At 37.4% G+C, this 27,629-nt stretch overlaps 1 protein-coding gene across 2 annotated transcripts in view; it reads left to right on the forward strand.

Moving 5' to 3' along the window:
- The window catches only part of LOC121381837 (peroxisomal carnitine O-octanoyltransferase-like), a 51,173-nt gene that overhangs the window by 4,684 nt on the left and 18,860 nt on the right, over positions 1 to 27,629 (forward strand). For both annotated transcript variants that reach the window (XR_005959087.1, XM_041511200.1), the window contains exons 2-9: positions 12,375 to 12,493; positions 15,694 to 15,818; positions 17,598 to 17,779; positions 19,327 to 19,454; positions 20,277 to 20,482; positions 22,846 to 22,959; positions 24,925 to 25,026; positions 27,251 to 27,334. Coding sequence is in view for 1 of the 2 variants with exons in the window: in XM_041511200.1 (XP_041367134.1) it covers positions 12,379 to 12,493; positions 15,694 to 15,818; positions 17,598 to 17,779; positions 19,327 to 19,454; positions 20,277 to 20,482; positions 22,846 to 22,959; positions 24,925 to 25,026; positions 27,251 to 27,334 (1,056 nt within the window). In the remaining variant the exon portion in view is untranslated. The remainder of the gene's footprint in view (positions 1 to 12,374; positions 12,494 to 15,693; positions 15,819 to 17,597; positions 17,780 to 19,326; positions 19,455 to 20,276; positions 20,483 to 22,845; positions 22,960 to 24,924; positions 25,027 to 27,250; positions 27,335 to 27,629) is intronic.

The raw sequence follows: 27,629 nt of genomic DNA on the forward strand, positions 1-27,629 counted from the left end.
TTCCCTTCAGCTCGCATAGAACTGTTGACAGGTTTGTTGACAGATTTAGTGTCACCACTGAACTGTCACAGTAATATAAACAATGTTGATATGAAATATTGTGTTTAAATTTGTTTAATAGCTGAATGTGAATAAATCTCTCTCTCTCTCTCTCTCTCTCTCTCTCTCTCTCTCTCTCTCTCTCTCTCTCTCTCTCTCTCTCTCTCTCTCTCTCTCTCTCTCTCTCTCTCTCCCTCCCTCCCTCTCTCTTTCTTTCTCTCTGTCTTTCAGTCCCTCTCACTCTCTGTCTCTCTGTCTCTCTGTGTATGTCTTTGTATGTACAGGTCACTGATTTTTAATATTTAATTTAAATTCATCTTTTATAAGAGAGAGGCATATTTACTTTACTTATTATTATACAGTAATATAATAATTATTCAAATGTATTTTTCAAATTCAAAACAAACAATAATTTCTAAATGAAGAAGAACTGTTGAATGGGGGTGTTGTCAAGTTTTGTCCTGTAGTGTGTCTTAGTGATTAACTTGAAAATTATTGATGAAAGGACAAAAAACATAGGAAAAACATAGGATTACCGTTGTATTGCATAACTGGACTCAGAGTGGAAATCTTTGACTACCATGTGGTAGGGTAAAACTGAACAATTCTGAGTAATTGGGATACTTTACACACTGTATGAAAGGAAAGGAAGGAAGGAAATGTTTTATTTAACGACGCACTCTACACATTTTATTTACGCTTATATGGCGTCGGACGTATGGTTAAGGACCACACAGATATAGAGAGAGGAAACCCGCTGTCACCACTTCATGGGCTACTCTTTTTTGATTAGCAGCAAGGGATCTTTTATATGCACCATTCCACAGACAGGATAGTACATACCACAGCCTTTGTTACACGTCAGTTGTGGAGCACTGGCTGGAACGAGAAATAGCCCAATGGGGTCACCGACGGGGATCGATCCTAAACCGACCGTGCATCAATCAAGCGCTTTACCACTGGGCTACATCCCACTCTTCTGTATGAATGGTTCATTTTCAACCACAACTATAGTCCATCCCATCCTACAAAAATGTATTTTTTTTTGTAAATAATTTCAATTTGGTTTTACGTAAGAAGAAATGTAAAAGTATTTCGGAAATAACCAAAAAATACCATTTTTGTGTCCAATTTAGAAAACAATCGGCTCAGAAATAAATAACTTGTAATAAATTCCATAGAATGAAAAAAGGTATTCCCTGTGGGATGGCAGTGATAGAAATAAGCAGACTTTTTCAGTAGTCCACATAATAAATAAATCTAGAAATCTACTTGTCCGCCAATATTTTCACTTGTCCAAATAAATTTTTTTTTTTTATTCAAGCACCAGGATGATGTTTTTAATTGATCAAAATAAAACTGCACAAAAATTTTTTACTTGTCCACTGGACATCCACCAAGGCATATTTTGTTTGTCCAAATAGATATTCATTTGTCGGGACAAACAGACAAATGCTTATTTCGAACACTGGGATGTACTATAGAGGTATCAACTATAGACGGACTATAGAAGGACATGACGAAATGACATATTATTTCACATGCACCGTCTGAGCTATGACTAGGGAGGCAACGTTATGTTATGGGAGAAAACTTGATAGAAAATAAGTTGCCTCCGTGCCACACTTTTGAAGGGAAATGTTTGTCTTGGTGCCCCTTCCAACTTGCTTTGGTGACATAATTTCTGTTATTAAACTGAAGGCAACATTTGATGTCCCCCCTCCCCCACCACCTAATAAAAATTCAACCTCTGAACTGCACCATATCTTCAGCCATGTAGATCAAAGGACCATACATATAGCTGAATAAAGTCTACATGATTTTCATACTTAGTCTGGGCATATTTAATTAAAAATTAAATATATGAAGGGTCATTTTTGTTAGTTAATCAAACAGCAAACAATATTTTTGTTTTAAAAATTAAAGTACTTTGCTGTTTTCTAGCCAGATGATTCCCTTCAGCTCGCATAGAACTGTTGACAGGTTTGTTGACAGATTTAGTGTCACCACTGAACTGTCACAGTAATATAAACAATGTTGATATGAAATATTGTGTTTAAATTTGTTTGATAGCTGAATATTCATAAAACCATTCACAATTTATGCATCATGTATATGTGAAAAATTATAATTGACGAAATAAGTATACTGCACAGTTTTTGTCTTGCCGTGACAATTTCTGTTGTTTTGTTTACCGACACCACCATAGCACACTGGTTTATTAATTGGCTATTAGATGTCAAACATTTGGTAATTCTGACAGACGAAGGAAGGAAGGAAATGTTTTATTTAATTATGCACTCAACATATTTTATTTACAGTTATATGGCATCAGACATATGGTTAGGGCCCAAACAGATATAGAGAGGAAACCCGCTGTCACCACTTCATGGGCTACTCTTTTCAATTAACAGCAAGGGATCTTTTATATGCACCATCCCACAGACAGGATAGTACATACAACAGCCTTTGATATGCCAGTTGTGGAGCACTGGCTGAAACGAGAAACAGCTCAATGGGTCCACCGACAGGGATCGATCCTAGAGCAACCGCGCATCAAGCAAATGCTTTACCACTGGGCTACGTCCCACCAAGAAAACACACTACATGTTTCCATTAGTAGCAAGGGATCTTTTATATGCATCATCCCAGACAGGATAGCACATACCACAGCCTTTGATATAGCTCAATGGGCCCACTAACAAGGGTCAATCCTAGACCAACTGCACATTTACCACTGTGCTATGTCTCGCCCCTATCTTAACAAAGTCAGAATACAAGATTATGGCTTCAACATTTGCATTTAGCTCAAATGTTAAGTTTTCATGTTTAGGTCGTATTTTTCACAAGCACCTCGTCTGCCTCATGCTGGCTATGCCATTGCCTTGTACTTTTGTTTTAGCTTCTTATATTTGGCAAGCTAAAACAAAAGTACATGCAGTATTCTCGTTCTTATATATAATAAGGGGAAAAGCTATTATTTCTGTTATTTCAGCCACATTATACGATGACCTAGAGGTCAAATGAGCAATTTTATAATGTAGATATGCGTATGACGTCATATTAGTGACGTGAAAAGTCATAATCTGCTAGTATACGTTTATGACTGCTTTAATCGGTAATCATGCATAATTTGTCAATAGAAACAGTGGTTGCAGGATAAATATATATATATATATATATGTAGACCAATATGTAGAATTGTAGAATGGTGTCACATCTGGTGATGACCAGTATAAAATATACATGTATGTACATCCCTCTAACCAACATCATGATTGTAATACACTACAGCTGAGTGCCAGCTTGTATATCTGTATTGGGTTTCAGCATTGTTTATATTTTTATTGTTACCATCAGACTTGAGAGCTGTCAACAACATTATATGCTGGCTGAACAAAATTGGGTTCATGGACAGTAGCATGGTTGTTTTTAAGTAAGCTAACCCAACAGGTAGACCACAAATTGTTCTGTTTTGTTTTAGTAACAGGTGATTCAGTAGTCTGACTGCATGCTCCTCTGTGTAATACGTATACTAAAAATAGACCAATAATGTTTGCAAACTGGATTTATGAAAACCTTAAAACATGACCATGTGTTTCGGAAGTGTAAAAACTGTTTTCAGCTAGGTATCAGACTGACCATAAATACATAGTATATATGTATTAATATCCCAGGTATGTAACTGATAATATTTAACATGAAACTTAGCCATCGTAAAATGCACTGTTGGAGAAAAATACTTGACATGGTATTAACCTGTATCATGTGTTTTTTTAAGTTAACTTAGAAGCTTTCTTTTATCTACTAGAAAATTTTGTGACATTATATCTATTAAATATTTTTTTTTGCAGAAACGCAGTTATTTGTTTTATAAATATTGATTATTTATTCAACAAGTGCTTGAGAAAGTCACTAGCTTTCACAGAAGTTTTGGCTAGTGTCCTGTGTATTATAGTACATTTATGTACATGTATGTAATACAATTGATAATTTCCACTAACCCAGAACAAAAAATCACTAGCCGAGACTGAGGGCTTTTGGAAATGTCAAATTCTTTATTACATGACATTTTGCCAAATTAAAATAAAATTTGCCAGTTAGTTTTTAAAATTATAAAATTAACAATTGATGAGTGCCATAGCTAGCCCTGTATGATACTAGTGAAGCTTTATAGATGCAAGTGTTGAAATAATAACATGTTACACACTAGATGGATATATATAGCTTTATAGATGCAAGTGTTGAAATAATAATATGTTAGACACTAGATGGATATATATAGCTTTATAGATGCAAGTGTTGAAATAATAATATGTTAGACACTAGATGGATATATATAGCTTTATAGATGCAAGTGTTGAAATAATAACATGTTACACACCAGATGGATATATATAGCTTTATAGATGCAAGTGTTGAAATAATAACATGTTACACACCAGATGGATATATATAGCTTTATAGATGCAAGTGTTGAAATAATAACATGTTAGACACTAGATGGATATATATAGCTTTATAGATGCAAGTGTTGAAATAATAACATGTTACACACTAGATTATAGATGCAAGTGTTGAAATAATAACATGTTACACACTAGATGGATATATATAGCTTTATAGATGCAGGTGTTGAAATAATAATATGTTACACACTAGATGGATATATATAGCTTTATAGATGCAAGTGTTGAAATAATAACATGTTACACACTAGATGGATATATATAGCTTTATAGATGCAAGTGTTGAAATAATAACATGTTAGACACTAGATGGATATTTATAGATGCAAGTGTTGAAATAATAATATGTTACACACTAGATGGATATATATAGCTTTATAGATGCAAGTGTTGAAATAATAACATGTTAGACACTAGATGGATATAGCTTTATAGATGCAAGTGTTGAAATAATAACATGTTAGACACTAGATGGATATATATAGCTTTATAGATGCAAGTGTTGAAATAATAACATGTTACACACTAGATGGATATAGCTTTATAGATGCAAGTGTTGAAATAATAATGTTACACACTAGATGGATATAGCTTTATAGATGCAAGTGTTGAAATAATAACATGTTAGACACTAGATGGATATAGCTTTATAGATCTATGCAAGTGTTGAAATAATAACATGTTAGACACTAGATGGATATAGCTTTATAGATCTATGCAAGTGTTGAAATAATAACATGTTAGACACTAGATGGATATAGCTTTATAGATCTATGCAAGTGTTGAAATAATAACATGTTAGAGACACTAGATGGATATAGCTTTATAGATGCAAGTGTTGAAATAATAACATGTTAGACACTAGATGGATATAGCTTTATAGATGCAAGTGTTGAAATAATAACATGTTAGACACTAGATGGATATAGCTTTATAATGCCAAGGTGTTGATAAACAAACATTCCTTTCAATCCTATAACAAGTATTAGATAAATGTATTTCTTACATACCCGTTGGTGATAACAGCATGCATTATTTTTGATAACACATGGTTGTTTACACAAGCACATGTGTTAACAATTTCAAGACATACGACTGGCTGCTCCTAGGTGATGACCAATTCACCAGTGCCATGTTTCCAATGAAAAACAACATGGTGGAAATTGATTACACTGTGTCATATACATGTAGTTAACCTGACAATTATGTGTTTGTGATGTGTAAGTTAGCTACAAGTGCATTAACAGCTGTAAATAACTTTTAGTTGAAAAAGATGTTAAAATTAGATTAAAACCTGGTTTTTGAGGATATGTAAGAAATAGAATAATACAATGTACATTCGTGTCCATTAGATACCATTTATCTCACAACTCATTGTTTAAAAACATATCAAACTCGCTTTCGATCATTAGATACATTTTAAAACAACTTGTTATGAGATAAATGGTATGTAACGGCCACTGATGTATTATTCTCTATGTACCTAAGCATGAAAAGTTGTTTAATTTATTATGTGTGCAGACAGGCACAGATCTGGGTGAAGGGTGCTGGGGTGTACACCTCTCCCTCCAGACTTCAAAGTTCCCTAACACATTTGGGTTTGATGCATGGATATAATGTTTGTTTATAACTTATTTGTGTGGTTATATCCATTTAAGGTTCAAAAACGCTATCTTGGGCACACACCTCAGCTATCTGGCCTGTCTGTCAGTGGGTTAGTGGTTAGTTGTTAGTGAAAGAGAACTTGGTGTACAGTAACCTAACACCTATACCCATTAAGTCGTTAATCTCTTTCTGGGTGGGAGCCAGTACCAGGATGTGAACCCTGTACCTATGGCTTAGCCACTTTGCCACTGAGGCATATAACTAATTATTCATGTAATATTCCATGTGATATACAATGCACAGCAGTAATGTACATTGAAAAGATATAGAGTAGCTGTCACATACATGTGTACAAGTCCAAAGTTCATGAATTACAATGTATTTGATTAAAAACATTTGAAGATACTGCGAGGGCTACTTTAGTGTCACTTACTAGACAGTGGATGTCTGTTTTGTAGACAGGTAAAAGTAGTAAGTGTTGAAATTTTATATTTAAAAAAAACCCATTGGTTAACTTTTTTCTTTGCTGTCAGTCATACTTGCTTGTAAATTGAATACAAAGTGGAGAGTTGGTACTAAATCTAATACAGTTAACTTTTAATATGATAGGGCTATACATGTAATAAATAATGGCTAGGATCGACCCGTCGGTAGGCCCATTGGGCTATTTCTTGTTCCAGCCAGTGCACCACGGCTGGAATATCAAAGGCTGTGGTATGTACTGCCCTGTCTGGGATGGTGCATATAAAAGATCCCTTGCTGCTAGTCGAAAAGAGTAACCCGTGAAGTGGCGACAGTGGGTATCCTCTCAATATCTGTGTGGTCCTTAACCATATGTCTGACACCATATAACCATAAATAAAATGTCTTGAGTGCATCGTTAAATAAAACATACCTTTGTAATAAACAATGGAGAAATGTGTGTGTGCTTTAAATGAGAACATTTATAGATTGTATTTGTTTGCATATTATTATTGAAACAAATAAATGCACAATATCTAATATTCCATTTCAGATACATATGTACTGCAAGTGAACTTCTGGTGTTTTAAAAAAATAAAATAAACAAATTTGACAAATAGTTATAACTTTTTAAAATGTACTGAGGTGTAATATTGGTTTGTCCTCAAATGTGGTCCATCAAAGGACATGGTATGTACTGACTTGTGTACAGGAAGTGCCTATAAAAGATCTGTTGCTGCCTTTTGATAGGAAGTAGCCTGTGGAAAGTTAGCATATGGAATTTTTCACGATCTCTTGATCAAATGTTGAAACAGTCACGTTAGATATCAAATAGCTCTAGTTTACAATACGTTGAAGTGTCCACATTCTGGAACTCCTCCAACAAACCAGTTGGTATTTTCACCCATCTCAACCAGTCGCCCATCAAGGTATATATATACAAGGTCATGGTACATGTATATATATGCTTATTTGTGCAGATTTCCTTTAAAGGCATATTGTCACAGACCACTGACCTATTACATGGCCTTGCAAAGTATTACCTGAAAAAATATATCTACCGGACTTTCCTTTAAACCTCTGTGTTTATGATGGTCACATTAGCAATATCAGCTACCAATGACTTGATACTTTGGTTAACCTCTCTGACCTTTTGATTGTAAACTGACGTGGGCAGATACAGAGTTTCTAATCTAGGCAACAACTGCATAATGCAGACATGCCGTACAGAACATCCTAACAGAAGCCATTCCGCAATTGAAATTACAAGCCGTGCTATTTTTGTCGGTACGACCTCAGTTCTATCTATATCGTTACCTCCTATTTGTAACACAACCACACAGGGCTTGTATGATTTCAAATGTTCACGGAACTGACCCTGAAATAAATCGTTCACACGGCCGCTACCTTAAATTAAAAATAACAATTGCGTCTTACCTGTACGAAATTATTTGAAACTGACGCTGTTGTTAAGTGACGTCACGACGCGAGGCTATTTAATTAGCCAACGTGATCTTCCTTACGCAGTCCTTTTGCGCCCTGCTAAATGGCATACAAAGACATATGTTTATGATTATAACCGACCTCTTAAATACAATTAAAAACAGTTGTATTTAATTGTTGATATATTTGATTTGTCCCTATGTACTTTATTCAACCATCTATGTAACCACCATACTCCATTTATTAATGATATTTTGTAAAAATAATTGAATTATGGCAATGGTCCATAATTCAAAAACTAAGATTGCTGAGAGGGTTGACATGAATTTCACTCCATCATGGTGTAGTTAAACTGATGCAATAGCTAGATTTAGTCTGCAAAAATTAATGTAATTTTGATTTATTATCCATTTTTAGCAAAATACGGTCCTTAAGTCTGTGACAGTATGTCTTTAAAGACTACATCTCAGCCCATAAGTAATTAATCAGTGTGCTCTAGTGGTGGTGTTAAACTAAAATTTAAGGGCCGGATTTACAAAGCCTGTTTTAGACCTACACACGTGTATAACTACATATATTTACAATGCTTAAACACCCGTGTGTAAGAAAAACAGGCTGCGTAAATTCGGCCCTAACTGTTTTTAAAAACCCCAAACATTCCTTTTTTTTGAGTTACTTAAGGTCAGAGACCTAACATGTGGTGTGATAGTGACTACAATAAGATCTCCAGATTAACCGGCCACATGTAGTGTCCAGGATCAAATGTTTTGTGAGAGTTCCATTATTATCGGTTAATGAGCTGTTAGCGGTGTTTCTAATGAAAATAGACCAGTTTTGCATTCACTGAGCAAAACACTTGGACCCATTGTAATATGTTCATGTACAAGCATCTGGAATAATCGGATATTCGGGATGTGTAGATTACTGGAAAACTTTAAAAGAAGTACTACAAACAAGATAATTATTGGATGTAATGTGATAGTAGAATTATTCAAGTGAGGTAAAGATGCACATACTCTATTAGATACAAAGGTAGATTATAATGATCAAAACTGAAAAGTGCTTTCTAATTAGGCAGTGTGTTATATCTGTAGAATAGGGCAGTGAATGGCCATCTGCACTTGTTTGTAGAATACATGTCCCTTTGAAAACATTGTTCAATATATGCATGGAAAAGACAGGAATGTTTGTTTGACACCATAGCATATTTTAAAGAAAGGCTATATGGTTAGTGTTTAATATCATCATTATTTTGACAGTTGGTTGAATGAGAGAGAGAGAGAGAGAGAGAGAGAGAGAGAGAGAGAGAGGGGGGGGGGGGAGAGAGAAGGAGAGGAGAGAAAAAGTGACCCTTTGTTACTACACAAATTACAAAGGGATCTTTTTCAGGAGTATGTAGATTTTAATTCCCTTATATATGACAATACATACTAGATCCTTGAATGGATCCCTGGTTATGATGAGAATTCATAGATGATGTGTAATTGATTGTACAAAATTTAATGTAACTCGTACATGAATTCTCTACCACTGAGTTATACGTTGCACTCATGCTTGAAAATAATGCAAAGTTTTTATCTCACCTTTGTGAAGTATCTTGACAAAGTGATTTCTGGATTTTGCAGGATTGATAGTGGGTGCCAGTGGTCTGTCTCCTTTCATTAAGGCCCAGATTAAATAATAATGTTTTAAGGTAGTAATAATTTAATTAAACATCAGACCTGGGCCCCGTACCACGAAACAATCTTAGTGCTAAGATCATCTTAAGTGTATTAGATAGTTACACACTTACGGGTATGTACTACCAAATCAAATCCCATAGACGACAATAGTAACATATGTGGCTAAACCTCCTACCTGCAGCGTATCAATCAACATAAATGCCACAGATATAAATACTACCACCCCTCACCCTTAAAGTGAATCAAGAAAAAATTGGGGGTCATGCAAGCTACCCATTTCTGAGATAACGGGTAGCGTCTATGACTACCCTAGTTGCGCATAAAATTCGAGTACTTTTTTTTTTACAGGTACCACATATGTTTCAAGCACAAGGCTACATGCACTTGACACGGTGGTACTAGATGAAATGAAATTGCATACATGTTTTGCCCAGATGAAACTATTTTTTTGTACACCCAACACACTCACATTTATCACCAATCACAGGACTTGTGGTGTTCGCTTCTCTATCAAAAACTGGTTTCGGTGGCATCGTGGTTAGGCCATCGGTATACAGGCTGGTAGGTACTGGGTTCGGATCCCAGTCGAGGCATGGGATTTTTAATCCAAATACCGACTCCAAACCCTGAGTGAGTGCTCTGCAAGGCTCAGTGGGTAGGTGTAAACCACTTGCACCGACCAGTGATCCATAACTGGTTCAACAAAGGCCATGGTTTGTGCTATCCTGCCTGTGGGAAGCGCAAATAAAAGATCCCTTGCTGCTAATTGGAAAGAGTAGCCCATGTAGTGGCGACAGCAGGTTTCCTCTCAAACTCTGTGTGGTCCGTAACCATATGTCTGATGCCATATAACCGTAAGTAAAATGTGTTGAATGCGTCATTTAATAAAACTTTGACCCAGCCGGAAGTTATTTGGTTTAGTACTACCGTAAGGTGATCTTAGCTCTAACATGGCTTCGTGGAACGGGGCCCTGTTCATTTGGAATTGGGCCCATTGCTTGGGGGTGGGGGTGGGGGCATGGAGGCATTTTCTTGAAAAATTATTGCCCCCTTAGAATCTGCTGGAATCTGGTATTGTGTGTGCCTTAATTATAAGTATGCCCCCTTTAAAAATTTAATGCATCTCCACCAAGTAACACCACACAACTCCCCAAGGTCTATCAGCTGGCTACATTCCCATAATAATAATTCCCTGCTATGGGAATATTGGACTCGAGTACTCGAGGGTCGAACTCGGCCTGGACCCGAGTACCCGACACTTATACTAGATTCCTGATGATACTGAGACTAAGGAATATAGTAAAATAGCATTATGCATGTTAATCCCAGCACCATTATATTGCATTCCACGCATTCAACTTTTGTTGTCCCATCATGTCTCATAGCTCTTGAATGCAAATATATGGAAAAGTGACATACAAATTAAAAAAAATAAAATTAGAGTGCTGTTCCTTGCATGCATGGGTTTTGCAGGACTCGGCTCGTGCCTGAGTACTCAAGTACTCATTGAGACCCTATTCCCTGCAAGTCACTTCTTATACGTGTATAAGAAGAGTAGTCCCACGCAAGTAATAATAATTTTAAAATTAGCATTCTTGTAACAAATAATAAAGCAATAATAAAGCAAAATGGTGAAAGGTGGGTGTAGAAATATCACTTTTCTTCTTTGTGCGAGTATTTAGAGAATACTCAACGAGCTATGAGGCAATACCATTTATCGGGGGAAGGACAACATCAATTCACGAGTGCAGGATAAATGGTATTGCCCATTTTCAATATTTATCATTTTATGGAAGATTTTCTAACGATACTGTTGTTGAAAATAAGTTTGCAAGTTGAGAACAAGAGGCAGCGTTGCGTCTTAGCTCTGACATATGTATCGCTGATGACGTAAGTTAGTTGTTGACATGACTGCCACCATGGAATCTATTCTTACACATAATTATAACCGCCTATAGTGAAAAATTTATTATGACATCAAAACGTATCTAGGGGAAGAAATGTTTTTTTTTTCTTTCCCTAGGGAAAGATCACTTTTCTTTCTCCACTTCTCTCTGCCCATATGAGTAGTACTAGGTAGGAATGAGCCATTGCTCATCTCTCATAGAAAAGTCAGCATTATTTTACAGATTAGGGGCGGGATGTAGCCCAGTGGTAAAGCTCTCACCTGATAGCAAAGCTGTGGTATGTGCTGTCCTGTCTGAGGGGGATGGTGCATATTTAAAAGATCCCTTGCTACTAATTGGAAAAACATGTAAAAATTACCAAATGTTTGACACCCAATTGCCGCTGATTAATAAATGAATGTGCTCCTGTGGTATCGTCAAACAAAACAAACGTTAACTTTATTTTACAGCATAATTGTAACAAAAAAGAGAGCACCTTTGTTAATCTGGACTTTGACACAATGCTCCCTTATAATATTTATAATTTATGGAAACATCGACATATTACTTACATTTTGTAGGACTTGCATGCACTTGGACAAACTAGATAATGTCTATAAGTATTCTACATGCTGATCTGGGGAAACAGGAAGCAGAGGAAGCTTTTAAGTCATCTATTGGCTGTTGGGGAAAATGCCATTTGTTTGAGGTCAGGCTAAGTATTCAGAAAAAAAGAAAATGATTCAAGTTTTCTACAGGTTTTTTTTTCTTTCTCTCTCTATTTTCAGCACCATGGCAGATTTGATGTTCATGACGGATACAGAGAAGACGTTTCAGTATTCCAAGGATCTCCCTTCTCTGCCCATCCCTCCTTTACACCACACACTACAGAGATATCTGGACTCAGGTGACTGTAGCATCGGCTGCTAGTTATTTCAATATTCCAAGGATCTCCCTTCTCTGCCCATCCCTCCTTTACACCACACACTACAGCGATATCTGGACTCAGGTGACTGTAGCATCGGCTGCTAGTTATTTCAGTATTCCAAGGATCTCCCTTCTCTGCCCATCCCTCCTTTACACCACACACTACAGAGATATCTGGACTCGGGTGACTGTAGCATCGGCTGCTAGTTATTTCAATATTCCAAGGATCTCCCTTCTCTGCCCATCCCTCCTTTACACCACACACTACAGAGATATCTGGACTCAGGTGACTGTGTAGCATCGGCTGCTAGTTATTTCAGTATTCCAAGGATCTCCCTTCTCTGCCCATCCCTCCTTTACACCACACACTACAGAGATATCTGGACTCAGGTGACTGTGTAGCATCGGCTGCTAGTTATTTCAGTATTCCAAGGATCTCCCTTCTCTGCCCATCCCTCCTTTACACCACACACTACAGAGATATCTGGACTCAGGTGACTGTGTAGCATCGGCTGCTAGTTATTTCAGTATTCCAAGGATCTCCCTTCTCTGCCCATCCCTCCTTTACACCACACACTACAGCGATATCTGGACTCAGGTGACTGTGTAGCATCGGCTGCTAGTTATTTCAATATTCCAAGGATCTCCCTTCTCTGCCCATCCCTCCTTTACACCACACACTACAGAGATATCTGGACTCAGGTGACTGTGTAGCATCGGCTGCTAGTTATTTCAATATTCCAAGGATCTCCCTTCTCTGCCCATCCCTCCTTTACACCACACACTACAGAGATATCTGGACTCAGGTGACTGTGTAGCATCGGCTGCTAGTTATTTCAGTATTCCAAGGATCTCCCTTCTCTGCCCATCCCTCCTTTACACCACACACTACAGCGATATCTGGACTCAGGTGACTGTGTAGCATCGGCTGCTAGTTATTTCAATATTCCAAGGATCTCCCTTCTCTGCCCATCCCTCCTTTACACCACACACTACAGAGATATCTGGACTCAGGTGACTGTGTAGCATCGGCTGCTAGTTATTTCAATATTCCAAGGATCTCCCTTCTCTGCCCATCCCTCCTTTACACCACACACTACAGAGATATCTGGACTCAGGTGACTGTGTAGCATCGGCTGCTAGTTATTTCAGTATTCCAAGGATCTCCCTTCTCTGCCCATCCCTCCTTTACACCACACACTACAGAGATATCTGGACTCAGGTGACTGTGTAGCATCGGCTGCTAGTTATTTCAGTATTCCAAGGATCTCCCTTCTCTGCCCATCCCTCCTTTACACCACACACTACAGCGATATCTGGACTCAGGTGACTGTGTAGCATCGGCTGCTAGTTATTTCAATATTCCAAGGATCTCCCTTCTCTGCCCATCCCTCCTTTACACCACACACTACAGAGATATCTGGACTCAGGTGACTGTAGCATCGGCTGCTAGTTATTTCAATATTCCAAGGATCTCCCTTCTCTGCCCATCCCTCCTTTACACCACACACTACAGCGATATCTGGACTCAGGTGACTGTAGCATCGGCTGCTAGTTATTTCAGTATTCCAAGGATCTCCCTTCTCTGCCCATCCCTCCTTTACACCACACACTACAGAGATATCTGGACTCGGGTGACTGTAGCATCGGCTGCTAGTTATTTCAATATTCCAAGGATCTCCCTTCTCTGCCCATCCCTCCTTTACACCACACACTACAGAGATATCTGGACTCGGGTGACTGTAGCATCGGCTGCTAGTTATTTCAATATTCCAAGGATCTCCCTTCTCTGCCCATCCCTCCTTTACACCACACACTACAGAGATATCTGGACTCAGGTGACTGTGTAGCATCGGCTGCTAGTTATTTTATTGTCAAAATGCCAGATGTAGGTATTACTTTTCCGACAGTGACAATGTTAACTTGTTTTATTTGACTCCTATGTTAAAGTCCGAAATGATTGAAAATTGGTTTTTAGATTTATGATGTATAAATACCATATTCATTATATTTTGCTTTGTGCATCTGCATTCCCTGATTTTGCCACAATGCTTTCTTGGTTTAAAACTTTAAATAAAAAATAGTTTTGGTATTGCATATATATATATATATATATATATATATATATATATATATATATATATATATTGTGTATATGGAATTTTTAATTATATACAGTGAAACCTGTCTAAACTGGACCCTAAAAAACTGGAACTCTGTCAAAAATGGCCAAGTTTCATGGTCCCAAAATGTTTAATTCTAAAACACGACCCTGTAAACACTGGATCCTGTCTAAATCAGATAACTGTTAGATACCCATCGTGATCCAGTTTAGGCAGGTTTCACTGTCTATACATTAAGCATAATAATAATAATAACACAGTCTTATTGCAGTCAGTATGCTGTTATTATTCAGTGTGTAGTAATTATTAGTTGATATCCCTACATTAATTAATGTTAATATTCATGGCCTCTGAAAATTGCCAGAGCGATAGTTTCGTTCACTTGTCAATTTAGCTTAAGCAGTTGAGTGCTCGTGTGAGGTGCTTGAATCACAGGATCGAACTACCTCAATGGATCCATTCAACTGATTGTTTTTTCCCCCCTCATTCCAGCCAGTGCACCACAACTGGTCAAATACCGTGGTATGTGCTTTCCTGTCTGTGGGAAAGTGCATATAAAAGATCCCTTGCTGCATTTGGAAAGATGTAGCGGGTTACCAAATGTTTGACATCCAATAGCTGATGATTAATTAATTGATGTGCTTCAATGGTAAGTATATTTTGAGTAACCCATTTTTCATTCACGCATTGAATTTATGACATCATTTACATGTTAGTGATGGGTTACGTTAAAAACAAAATGAGTTACCAGGGCCCATATTTTCGAAGCAATCTTAGCCTACGAAATCGTAAAATTATCATAAGCTATGACGTCACTATGGCGTGTGCTGTAGTGACGTCACACCCTACGATGGTTTTACTATTTCGTATTACTAAGAGAGCTTCGAAAATATGGACCCTGAATTTGTTTTTGTGTAACCCATAATTTATGGTCTATGCAAATGATCAATTCCCAAGAGTCCTGTATTCATTTTATGAACAATGCTTAGTTATTATTGAATGTATTTTGTAAGATTTTAACCTCGATACTTGTTTTATATTCCTTTTTTTTTTACAGTAAGGCCTTTGGTGTCTGATAAAGAATACGAAGAAACCGTGAAAATAGTGGACAGATTTGAACATGGAATTGGAAAGGAATTGAATCTCAAATTACATGAAAGAGCCAAATACATGCGCAATTGGGTAGATGGATTTCCACTCACAGCTTGATTTGTCAGGGAAAAATCTGAAGTGTGATAAGCATACAGAAATTAATGTTGTTCTGCATTTGTTAAAGGGACACACTCTAAACACTAAGGTATATTTTTCACCTAGACCCTAGTTTCGACCCATATAAATGGACACTAAGTTTGGTTAATTTACAAACCTGTAACAAATTTGGATACAACAGACTGAAACAAAAGTCCGTGACGTTGAAATATCCGTTGAAATATCCTTAAAAATAGACTAAAACGTGACTCCATGCATAACCATTACTTCTCAGATGCACGTGCATTTTTACAAAAATATGAAAAATGCATTTTGTGGTATTAGAAACACCAGGATGATCAGAAAGACTTCATCTAAATAATAAAATGTGAGTACTGTTTGATTTCAGTAATCATAAACAGTTCTAATAGTGAGAAATATGCCTTAGTGTTTAAAAACTGGGGTATGTCCCTTTAATTATTGTCTTAGATTAAGATCAATTCATAACACTGATGATGTTAAAAAGGTGAGCTTGAAAAGACCTCTTTAATTATTGTTCTAAAAACTAAAGTGTGTCCCTTTAAGAATTCTAGATTTTTAAATGTCTGTGCTGTTTGTCAAAAATGTTCAATATTCTTTATCTAAAACTTAGTGCTGGGGTGTCGTTAAACATTCATTCATTCATTCATTCATTCATTCATTCATTCATTCATTCATTCATTCATTCATTCATTCATTCATTCTATCAAAAACTTAAAATACAGTTTAGGCTAATATTTTGCATCCATCCTGAACAGGGACTGTTATTTTAAACCTTTTTTCAACCCTAACCCTAAGGCCAATCTCAGTACTCAACCATAAATATTAAAATTTCCAGATTTGTTTTTCATAAACTTTTATTTTTTATCTCTGTGTTTGTTAAATACATGTACATGTATCTTTCAATAATTTGTTTCTGTAGTTTTATGGAACTCCTAAACAATAAAGGGTGAGATGTAGCCCAGTGGTAAAGCACTCGCTCGATGTGTGGTCAATCTGAGATTGATCCCTGTCGGTGGGCCCATTGGGCTATTTCTCGTTCCAGCCAGTGCACCACAACTGGTATATCAAAGGCTGTGGTATGTACTACCCTGTCTGTGTGATGGTGCATATAAAAGATCCATTGCTGCTAATCGAAAAGAGTAGCCCATGAAGTGGTGACAGGGGGTTTTCTCTCTCAATATCAGTGTGGTTCTTAACCATATGTCCGACGCCATATAACTGTAAATAAAATGTGTTGAGTGTGTCGTTAAATAAAATATTTTCTTCCTTCCTAAACAATAAACTACACATGTATCAAACCAAAGAAATATTGACATTGTGGGTGAGAAATGTCTTTTGATAATTGAAATGTTCTTTCTGCTTTTATATATATGATGGCTTGATAGATGGACAGTTGGATGGGTGAACTGATAGATGGAGGACTGGATAAATATATAAGAACTTATTGTTAAATTAAAAAAAAAAAAAATATATTATTATGTTTTTAACTTTAACATGCATGCAGAGGGGTTAGATTAGCAGGGCTCACCCTGTACATTGCCAAATCTGCCAACTGCTAATGTTTTTACAAAATGGCTAAAAAAAATAGAGTTTGGCTTATAAAATATTCCTCAAATTAACCACATTTTAATGATTTTCAAGGAAATGTGCTACATTTCTGAAAATTGGCTAAACCAAAATTTGTTCCACAGAGAGCCCTGGATTAGTTGTTTTTTTCTCTTCAATATTCAGCTTTCCAAATGGTGGGAAGATGTTGCGTACTTGGAATTCCGAGAGTCGATAGCCGTGCGTCAGAACATCAGTGGAGTCGGTCCGTACATGTACGATGTGTGGCCGGCCTGCGTGGGAAGTCAGATGGAGAGGGCGGCACTGATGCTGCACTACACGATGGACTTCTGGCGGAACATCAGAAAGTAAACACCTTTTTTATTTAAAAAGACAGAACCTTTATTGTTTTACTGATATAACATATTTTACATGATTATACTTACTATACGGACAGAATCTTTATTGTTATATTGGCAACCTATATTTGTAATTTTGTAATCCAAGACAATCCATTCAAACAATTTTTATTCTGAGGAAAGCTATATTAGTTATACTTATAGAACCTATTTTAGACAATTGTTATACTGACAGAACCTATTTTAGACAATTGTTATCCTGACAGAACCTATTTTTGACAATTGTTAAACTGATATAACCTGTGTTAGACAATTGTTATACTGACAGAACCTATTTTAGACAATTGTTATTACCTATTTCAGACAATTGTTATACTGATAGAACCTATTTTAGACAATTGTTATACTGACAGAACCTGTTTTAGACAATTGTTATACTGACATAACCTGTGTTAGACAATTATTATACTAACAGAACCTATTTTAGACTATTGTTATTCTGACAGAACCTATTTTAGATAATTGATATACTGACAGAATCTATTTTAGACAATTGTTATACTCACAGAACCTATTTTAGTAAATTGTTATACCGGTACTCACAGAACCTGTTATTGTCAATTCAGGTCCAATTTTTGTGTGAATCTGTGCATCTATACTAAAAGGCAAAAGTTATTGTGACACACAAAAGACAAAGATAATTGATGATAAGTTTTTACTGCTGTGTATGAAATGTTATAACATGAGAGAGAAATGTCCGAAGGTATGGAAACGAGCAATAGTCCATGAAAAGGGCGCACCTGCCATATGCAAATGAGCCACATCACTAAAGGGGGTCCAGAGCAAAGTTCACACAGTCAGTAGCAAGTGTGTCCACCTTGAGCATTGATACAGGCCTGACACTGTTGTCTCATTGAATCCACTAAAAGCTGGAGAAAGGGATGGTACGGGCTGTGAGGGTTGCTGGCTGGAACCTGTTTCGCAGATGCATGGTTTGGATCCATGTGTCTTGGCGAGGGGTTGTCATAGGTGGTCGGCCGCTATGGGGACGGTCCCTGACCTGGTTGTTTTGTTGATATTATTGCCATAAGTGCCATATGGTGTTTATGTGGACGTTGAATTGACGTGCAATGTCACGCTGCGAGGTTCCAGATTCTAGTATCCCTATGACTTGTCATCTGTCATTTTCACTGAGGCATGGCATGATGAAATTGCAACAAACAGTTCACTAACGATGTTTTTCTGACTTCATATCTTCTGAAGGCTGCACAGAGTGGCAGTGATTTGCGACTGAATGTCTGGCCTTTTATGGTGAACACTGGACAGCATTTCTCCAGAATATTCCATGTTTCTTGCACAAAACATGCAATCGTTGCAACAACTGCTTGGTTGCATTTCTTTGAGCTGTTTCATGCACATTTTCTCTGGTTGACATCCATAAATCCATTCACAAATGTATTACTCCAAACAATCCATGTTTCAATAACTTTTGCCTTCGAGTATATTCTGTATATATTATCTATGATTATTTGGGGGGTTTTTTCCTTCTTTTTCAGAGAACGTATTCAACCACAAAAGGATTCAAAAGGAAGACATCTTTGCATGAACCAGTTTTATTACATGTACAACACGTACAGAGTTCCTGGCTTGCACAAAGATGAATTGTTACACTACTTTAAAACTGGTAATTTTCAGTTAACTATCATATAGTTTAAGACAGTGTTGTGCTAACTTATTATGTTAATTTAAAAAATTTATATTTGTTTTTATGTCTCAGTTAAAGCTCTGTAAATGTTTACTGCAAAATTTACTGATTTCTTACACAGCAATGAAAGTTCTGGATTTATCTACAATTTTGGTTTTTTAATCATCTGCACAGTGTTTCTGAGGTTTTGCTGTTAGTCCATAAATTTTCCATATTCTCCATCCAAAACTTACGATATAGTTTCAGCTGATGCTTTGAAGGAAGGAAAGAAATGTTTTATTTAACGACACACTCAACACATTTTATTTACGGTTATATGGTGTCATACATATGGTTAAGGACCACACAGATATTGAGAGAGGAAACCCGCTGTCGCCACTTCATGGACTAATCTTTTCAATTAGCAGCAAGGGATCTTTTATATGCACAAACAGTATAGTACATTCCACAGCCTTTGTTACACCAATTGTGGAGCACTGGCTAGAGCGAGAAATAGCGCAGTAGGTCCACTGACGGGGATCAATCCTAGACTGACTGTATACTGGGTTATTGAAGTCTAGTATCCAAAATTAAATTCTGGTATCCCCGGGATATTGGGATACCGTTAATCTCGAACACTGACCATTGGACTGACCTACCTCAGACTCACTAGCTGGACTGTCGTCCCTCAAGCCAATCAGAAATGCTGCTTTCTGGATGATTTCAATATTAAAATGTCTAGATGTTTTGTTTGACCCATTTTCATATCTACATACATGTATTAATTAAAAAAAATTCATTTTCTGATTTTCCTTGTTTCAGAATCACAAGGTGACACACCGTCCAATGTTATTGTCACATATAAAGGTCGTCTCTTCAGTGTGGAGAGTCTCGATGATAAAGGGGAATTGCTGACTGCACCGGAATTTCAGCAGATTCTACAGACAATACATGATAGATGTAACAGTGAACCGCATGGCCAGTGTGTTTCCGTTCTAACGGCTGATAATCGCACCAGATGGGCACAGGTATTTTAAAGTCACCTACCTTAAAGGTTTGTTTTGTCTAACGACACCACTAGAGCACATTAATTTATTAAGCATCAGCTGTTGGGTGTCAAACATTGGTAATTCTGACATATAGTCTTAGAGAGGAAACCATCTATATTTTTTCATTAGTAGCAAGGGATCTTTTATGTGCACTATCTCACAGATAGAATAGCACATACCATGACTTTGATATACTAGTCGTGGTGCACTGGCTGGAACGAGAATAGCCCAATGAAATTGATCCCAGACCGACCATGCATGAAACGAGTGCTTTACCACTGGGCTATGTCTAGCCCCTGTCGCCGAACTTACTCTTTAGGCTATGTAAAATATTAGCAGTTATCCACATGGTTCAACATAACTGAGTTAATAAAAACCATACGAAGCACACATGTTATAACAAGTGTAATGACACAATTTTCGGAAGCGACATCATAACATGATGTCGCTTCCCCAGTCCTAGCTCAGACTGTGCATGTGAAATGTGACGTCATTTCATCATCTCCTTCTAGTTGTGGTTGAAACATTTTAAGACGGCCCTTCTTATCTGAAATTATTACACTCGCGTGTCAGTTCTACTGATTTTACAAAACTTGTGTCAGGATTCATGTGTTATCCTTGCTCTCGCTCGGGCAATACAAAAATCCTGTTAGTCATTTCATAAAGAGAAATGTTTTATTTAACGCCGCACTCAACACATTTTATTTACAGTTATATGACGTCAAACATATGGTACACAGATAATGAGAGAGGAAACCCGCTGTCGCCACTTCCTGGGCTACTCTTTTCGATTAGCAGCAAGGGATCTTTTATATACACCATCCCACAGACAGGGTAGTACATACCATGGCCTTTGATATACCAGTCGTGGTGCACTGGCTGGAACGAGAAATAGCCCAAAGGGCCCACTGGCGGGGATCGATCCCAGACCAACAGCACATCGAGCGAGCACTGTACCACTGGGCTACGTCCCGCCCCTCGTTTCATAAAATCAGTATTACACACCAGCTCGTATAATAATCTTTATTTATTAAATTAAAAAATTAAAAAAACATCATGCAGTGAAACCCCTCTAAACTGGGCACCCAAGGACCAAGTGAAAAGTCTGGTTTTAAGGGGTATCTGGTTTTCAGAGGGTCTGTTCTGTGCTGATATTTGAAAAAGGGACTGTGAAAAACATCTGGTCTAAGGGAATTACAATTAACCGAGGGTCCAGTATAGAGGGGTCACACTCTACTTGCTAAATTAATCACACTTGGCATATTTAATGAGTTTCTGGTTTTCCTGGGCCTTGTACCATGAAGCCCAGTGGTACAACGCTTGCTCGATGCGTGATCATTGTGGGATCAATCCCCGTCGGTGGGCCCATTGGGCTATTTCTCGTTCCAGCCAGTGCACCACGACTGGTATATCAAAGGCTATGGTATGTACTACCCTGTCTGTGGGGTGGTGCATATAAAGATCCCTTGCTGCTAATCAAAAAGATTAGCCCATGACAGCAACATTAGAGACAGAAATATCACTAATCCATATTTTGAAATCAAAATATTCCCTGATGATGCATTCTGCAGTTATTGCTTTGGAAATGACTTCGTGAAGTTACTCATGTGTTTCCATTGCCCACAAATACATCTCAGATGTATTGAATAGTCTGTACCTAACATATTTAACTGCTTGATAAAAAAGACACATTGTTACATGTAGGACACTTACCGTAAGGATGCTTATTGGAAGAGTTGTAAAGCTTATGTATGCCAGCCATAAAACTCATCATAAATAACTACCTTAGCTATGATTTATTCGTGGAATGGGCCCTAGTGTTTTTATTAGCCTTTAAGAGAAGAGAATAAAGGTATGTATCTCAGAACTAGGATCTATAACTAATGTTTTTTTGAGATGTTGATATTAATCCATTTTTAACTATAAGGCCTAGTCTTCTTTTGCAGTTTGGGGTGGTACGTAGCCCAGTGGTAAAGTGTTCGCTTGATACGTGGTCAGTCTGGGATTGATCCTCGTCGGTGAGCCCATTGGGCTATTTCTCATTCCAGCCAGTATACCACGACTGGTATATCAAAGGCCTTGGTATGTGTTATCCTGTCTGTGGGATGATGCATATAAAAAATCCCTATTGCTAATCGAAAAAAGTAGTCCATGAAATGACGACAGTGGGTTTCCTCTCTCAATATCTGTGTGGTCCTTAACCATATGTCTGATGCCATATAACTGTAAATAAAATGTCTTGTGCATCATTAAATAAAACATGGCCTTGTTCTTTTGCAGTTCATTAAAAAAATAAACCTGTATTCTTCAGTCTGCACATTAATGTGAAAACTGTTTTTCAGATGCGCAACAGGATAATCGCTCTACATCCAAAGAACTACGAGACACTGGAAATCATCCAGAAAGCTGCATTTCTGATTGGCTTGAGTGACGACAGTCCAGCAAACGAGTCTGAGGTAGGTCAGTCCAAGGGTAATCAATTAGTTTAAGACATCATCCAGAGAACAGTATTTCTGATTGGCTTGAGTGACGATAGCTTCCAGTGGTCAGTGTTGGAGATTAATGGTATCCCAATATCCCAGGGATACCAGACTTCAGTAACCCAGTATCCCACCTGGATACCATATAATGTTGTTGGTTTTTTTAATCCTGCGTTTTTTATTTTTCACTAAAACAATGAAAGTCGTCATGTACTGGTGAAGTTAAGTAACAGTATTTTCTAGCTGGTACCCGGTCTGATGCTACGCTGTAACAATATCTTCCCCAACTCGAACCCAGTCTAATGCTGCACTGGAGCAATAGCGGCATAGCAATAGACTGGGGACTGCCAAGTTGCTATTGTTTTGTTGGAAGTTTCCTCCATTCAAATTTTATTTGAGATATTGATTCCACATCTGCAGAAAATTGATACAAGTAGGTTTTTCATTAGTAATGTCAGAAACACTTATAGATTACTGCTAAATATTAATTTATGTCCGTATTAATCAAAAATATTTGTGCGAATTCCATTTGATTGCGAATTTCACGAATTGCGATGTACGTAGCATTAGATTGGGAACAAGAACAGTGTTGTCCAAGTTTTTTATGATGTTATTTATGAATTTCATTTAAGTGGGATACCAGATTTTGAAATGTTAGTATCCAACTGGGATACTGCCCAAAATGTTTCATCTCGAACACTGATGGTACTCAATCAGTTCAAGACATCTGCTTGGCTGCTCTATGGTGAGGACCTAGAAATCAAAGCCAAATCGTCCACTGAAATTAAATTGTTTTAAGTTAGAAAAGACACTTACATTCTGTTTAAAGTAAGAGATAAATATGTTGTATTTAACTATTTGTGGACTTTAATACTGGTTTTTCCTGTCGCAAATTGATTTTTACTGGTGAAGTAACGTGTATGAATATGTAAACAGTCTCTTGTGGAATCTCAATAATTTCTTTCTACCGGCCTCGGTGGCGTCGTGTTTAGGCCATCGGTCTACAGGCTGGTAGGTACTGGGTTCGGATCCCGGTCGAGGCATGGGATTTTTTAATCCAGATACCGACTCCATACCCTGAGTGAGTGCTCCGCAAGGCTCAATGGGTAGGTATAAACCACTTGCACCGACCAGTGATCCATAACTGGTCCAACAAAGGCCATGGTTTGTGCTATCCTGCCTGTGGGAAGTGCAAATAAAAGATCCCTTGCTGCTAATCGGAAAGAGTAGCCCATGTAGTGGCGACAGTGGGTTTCCTCCCAAAATCTGTGTGGTCCTTAACCATATGTCTGACGCCATATAACCGTAAATAAAATTAGTGCGTCATTAAATAAAACATTTCTTTCTTTTCTTTTCTCAATAATTTCTGATACATTAAAATGCTGGTCTTAGTGCCACAAATGGATTTGATTAGCCAGTCATATGTTTGTTTGTCATACAGATTGACTTTTAATCTATTTTTTGATGGATGTTTAAGAAACAGAATTCTACACCCTTGTGTGTTAAATATATACTGATGGAAAGAAATAAGGGATCACATCAAATTGTAGACCAAATTTAATTCACAACTAGCATAGTAATGTCTGTATTTCTTACCAAGTTGTAACGTGGGATTGAATGTCTGTAGTGTTGAATGTGCTGCCTATATGTTCCCAGTCAACTTACGACAATATGAATTGATTTTTGATGCAGTCATTATTTCTTGTTGCTATCTGTGTGATCCTTTATTTCTTTCCATCAGTATATTTTTGTCCATTAGATACATTTTAAAACACCTTGCTGAAAGATAAAGAGTAGCCCAAGAAGTAGTAACAGTGGGTTTCCTTCCTCAATATCTGTGTGGTCCTTAACCATATGTCCAATGCCATATAACTGTAAATAAAATGTGTTGAGTGCGTTGTTAAATAAAACTTTTCCTTCCTTCCTTCCTTCCTGCTTTAGCTTGCCTGGCGAGGGTTTGGAGACAGTCCGGAGAACAAATGGTTTGACAAGTCGGTCAACATTGTCGTCTTCAAAAATGGACTGGTCGTCTCGGGATGTGATGTAAGACTAAAATCAAGATTCAGTTCTTTTAATCTACTTTTTTTTTTATTCTTTAAAAAAAATTATATGTAAAGATGAATGTATTGTGTTCCAGTGTATTGTTTGTTTTCGTAAACTGGTAGTTTTTGTTTGAAAATATATGTGTGACTAACACACATACAACTTATAAAAGCACAGTATACTCAGGGTTCGAAACTCGCCAAAACATATGGTGGCCCAAAAAATAATAATGCATGTTGGCAAATTACGGTAAGCGAACCATGAGTATGATTATAATGTGGAATACAAATATTAATAGTGGCTCATATGTTATAGCTCTAAAGAAGATAATATTATTTGGCCATTATTTTTTAATATTAAAGTCACCCAAAGAGGACATTTGGTTGCATTTGGCGACCTGGGCACAGGCCGTTTCTAGCCCTGATATTGTTACTCTGTTTATAATGATTAATAAATAGTCTACAATAATTTTTAAGTAGAGTTTTGACTGATTATATTTTGTCTTGAGTTACAGAAACTGAAATATATACTGAACAAAATAAGAAATTTCCGCTAACTTTGCTTGAACATAACTTGATGAAAACAAACCGGGGGAATAATTGTTATATATGCGTTTAAAGAGTGTTCCACGATGCATCGTTTGGTGCAAAAATCATGGCCATAGGTTAAAAGAAACTGGGAGACATTTTGACCAAGTGTGGTAGGGGTTAAAAATAAAAACACCCACTTAATAACTGGTATGACCACCTCTTGTATTGACCACTGCAGTACATCGCAGGTGCATAGAATTGACTAAAGTGTTGATTTCTGCCTGTGGAATATTGTTCCATTCCTGAATGAGCGCTTGACGAAGTTCGTTGACGTTAGCGTGTGGGTTGGGACGACGCCTCAATCGTCTGTCCAGACTATCCCAGGCATGCTCGATGGGGTTGAGATCAGGACTTTTAGTGGGCCAGTCATCAATGAAATCAATGTTATTTGTCCTAAGAAAATTTACAGTGTCTCTAGCTGTATGAGAGGTGGCATTATCATGCTGAAAAATCGAGATGTTGGCGTTGTTATGGAACAGAGGAATGACGTGATGAGCGAGAATGTCATCGCGGTAACGTTGAGCATTTAAATTGCCATCAATGACGACTAGCGGTGAACGATAACCATGGGCAATGGCTGCCCAGACCATGACAGAACCCCCACCCCCGAAACGATCTCGTTCAAGAACACAACAGTCAGCATAGCGTTCATTTCTCCAACGGTAGACACGCACCCTGCCATCACCACGTTCGGGATTCATCCGAAAAAAGAACGGTATTCCAGCATCGCCGTATCCAACAAGTGTGTACACGTGCCCAATTAAGACGATTTAGATGATGACGTTGCATTAAAACCCATCCGACGTAAGGACGTCGTGCATGTAAACCGTTCTCCCGCAGACGATTACGAACAGTTTGCCCACTGATTCGGTTATTGTGAAGCCCAGGTGTTTTAGCAGCAGTAGCAGTGGCAGTTTGGAATCGATTGCGCAAATGCGTGTTCATGATATAGCGGTCTTGACCATGTGTTGTAACACGCGGACGTCCACGACGTGGCAAGTTGTTGGTGCTTCCTGTCGTTCGAAATCTTACGCGAAGATTTCGTATCGCTCGACTAGAATTCCCAACATGCCTTGCAACGTCTTTTGTCGACATGCCAGCATCAAGCATGCCAATCGCCCGTTCGCGTAAATTATTGGGTATTCTTGGCATACTAAAAATGCTACAATGTAAAAAACGTTAATTTTTTTACAAATTTTGAAGCGTTTTCATTCACTTGACAACAGTGTCAGTAAGACAAGTAAAAAAAATTGACCGAATACTACACGGGACATGTCGAACCGTGCATGCATGTGCAAATTAAATTTCACGTTGTCGACGATTAACAGTGCAAAAATAATTCATAAAATTCATGAATCCTGATAATACAGCTCAAGGCTAATACTACCTATATAATTTCATTACACAATGAATTCTTTAACACAATAAATACTATATGTACAAATCGGAAGTTTCTTTTTTTGTTCAGTATATATGCAGATGTGATCTGTTGATATTGACAATGTCAACTTTTTATCTTGTGGGATTTTTTAAGTCTTTTTTTTAAATATTATTTTGGTTTCATTTCTGTAAACCTTGGTTTTGTAAATTAATCTAATTGATGTTAATGAAACTGGTTATATGTATTCTTATAGCATAGCCCGTGTGATGCCATGGTCTTTGTGGTATCAACGTTTTATCTACACTTGATGTTGAGAGAGTGCAATGGAAAATGGAATGTAAGTTACCGCTATTTATCTTTTAGTTATGTTATTGTAGCGCCGTGCTTCACAAACTGTCCATGCTGCAGAACACTGGCTATACGTTCAATGAGCTATTTCTTACTAAACATTTGCAAACTAGTTTGACCGGTTACGAAGTGGTCGTTTGGTTTAATGTGTGGCATAAAAACCAGTAAAGCAAGTATTAGTGACAAATGGCTGGCTAAACATGCCCCTAGATTGCCTTAACCTTTAGACTACTGGATTAATTTTTGACAAAAACCACGTTGAGTAAGTACATGGTTATAATTTT

This window comes from Gigantopelta aegis, chromosome 9, assembly GCF_016097555.1.
Source record: "Gigantopelta aegis isolate Gae_Host chromosome 9, Gae_host_genome, whole genome shotgun sequence".
Classification (NCBI taxonomy): domain Eukaryota; kingdom Metazoa; phylum Mollusca; class Gastropoda; order Neomphalida; family Peltospiridae; genus Gigantopelta; species Gigantopelta aegis.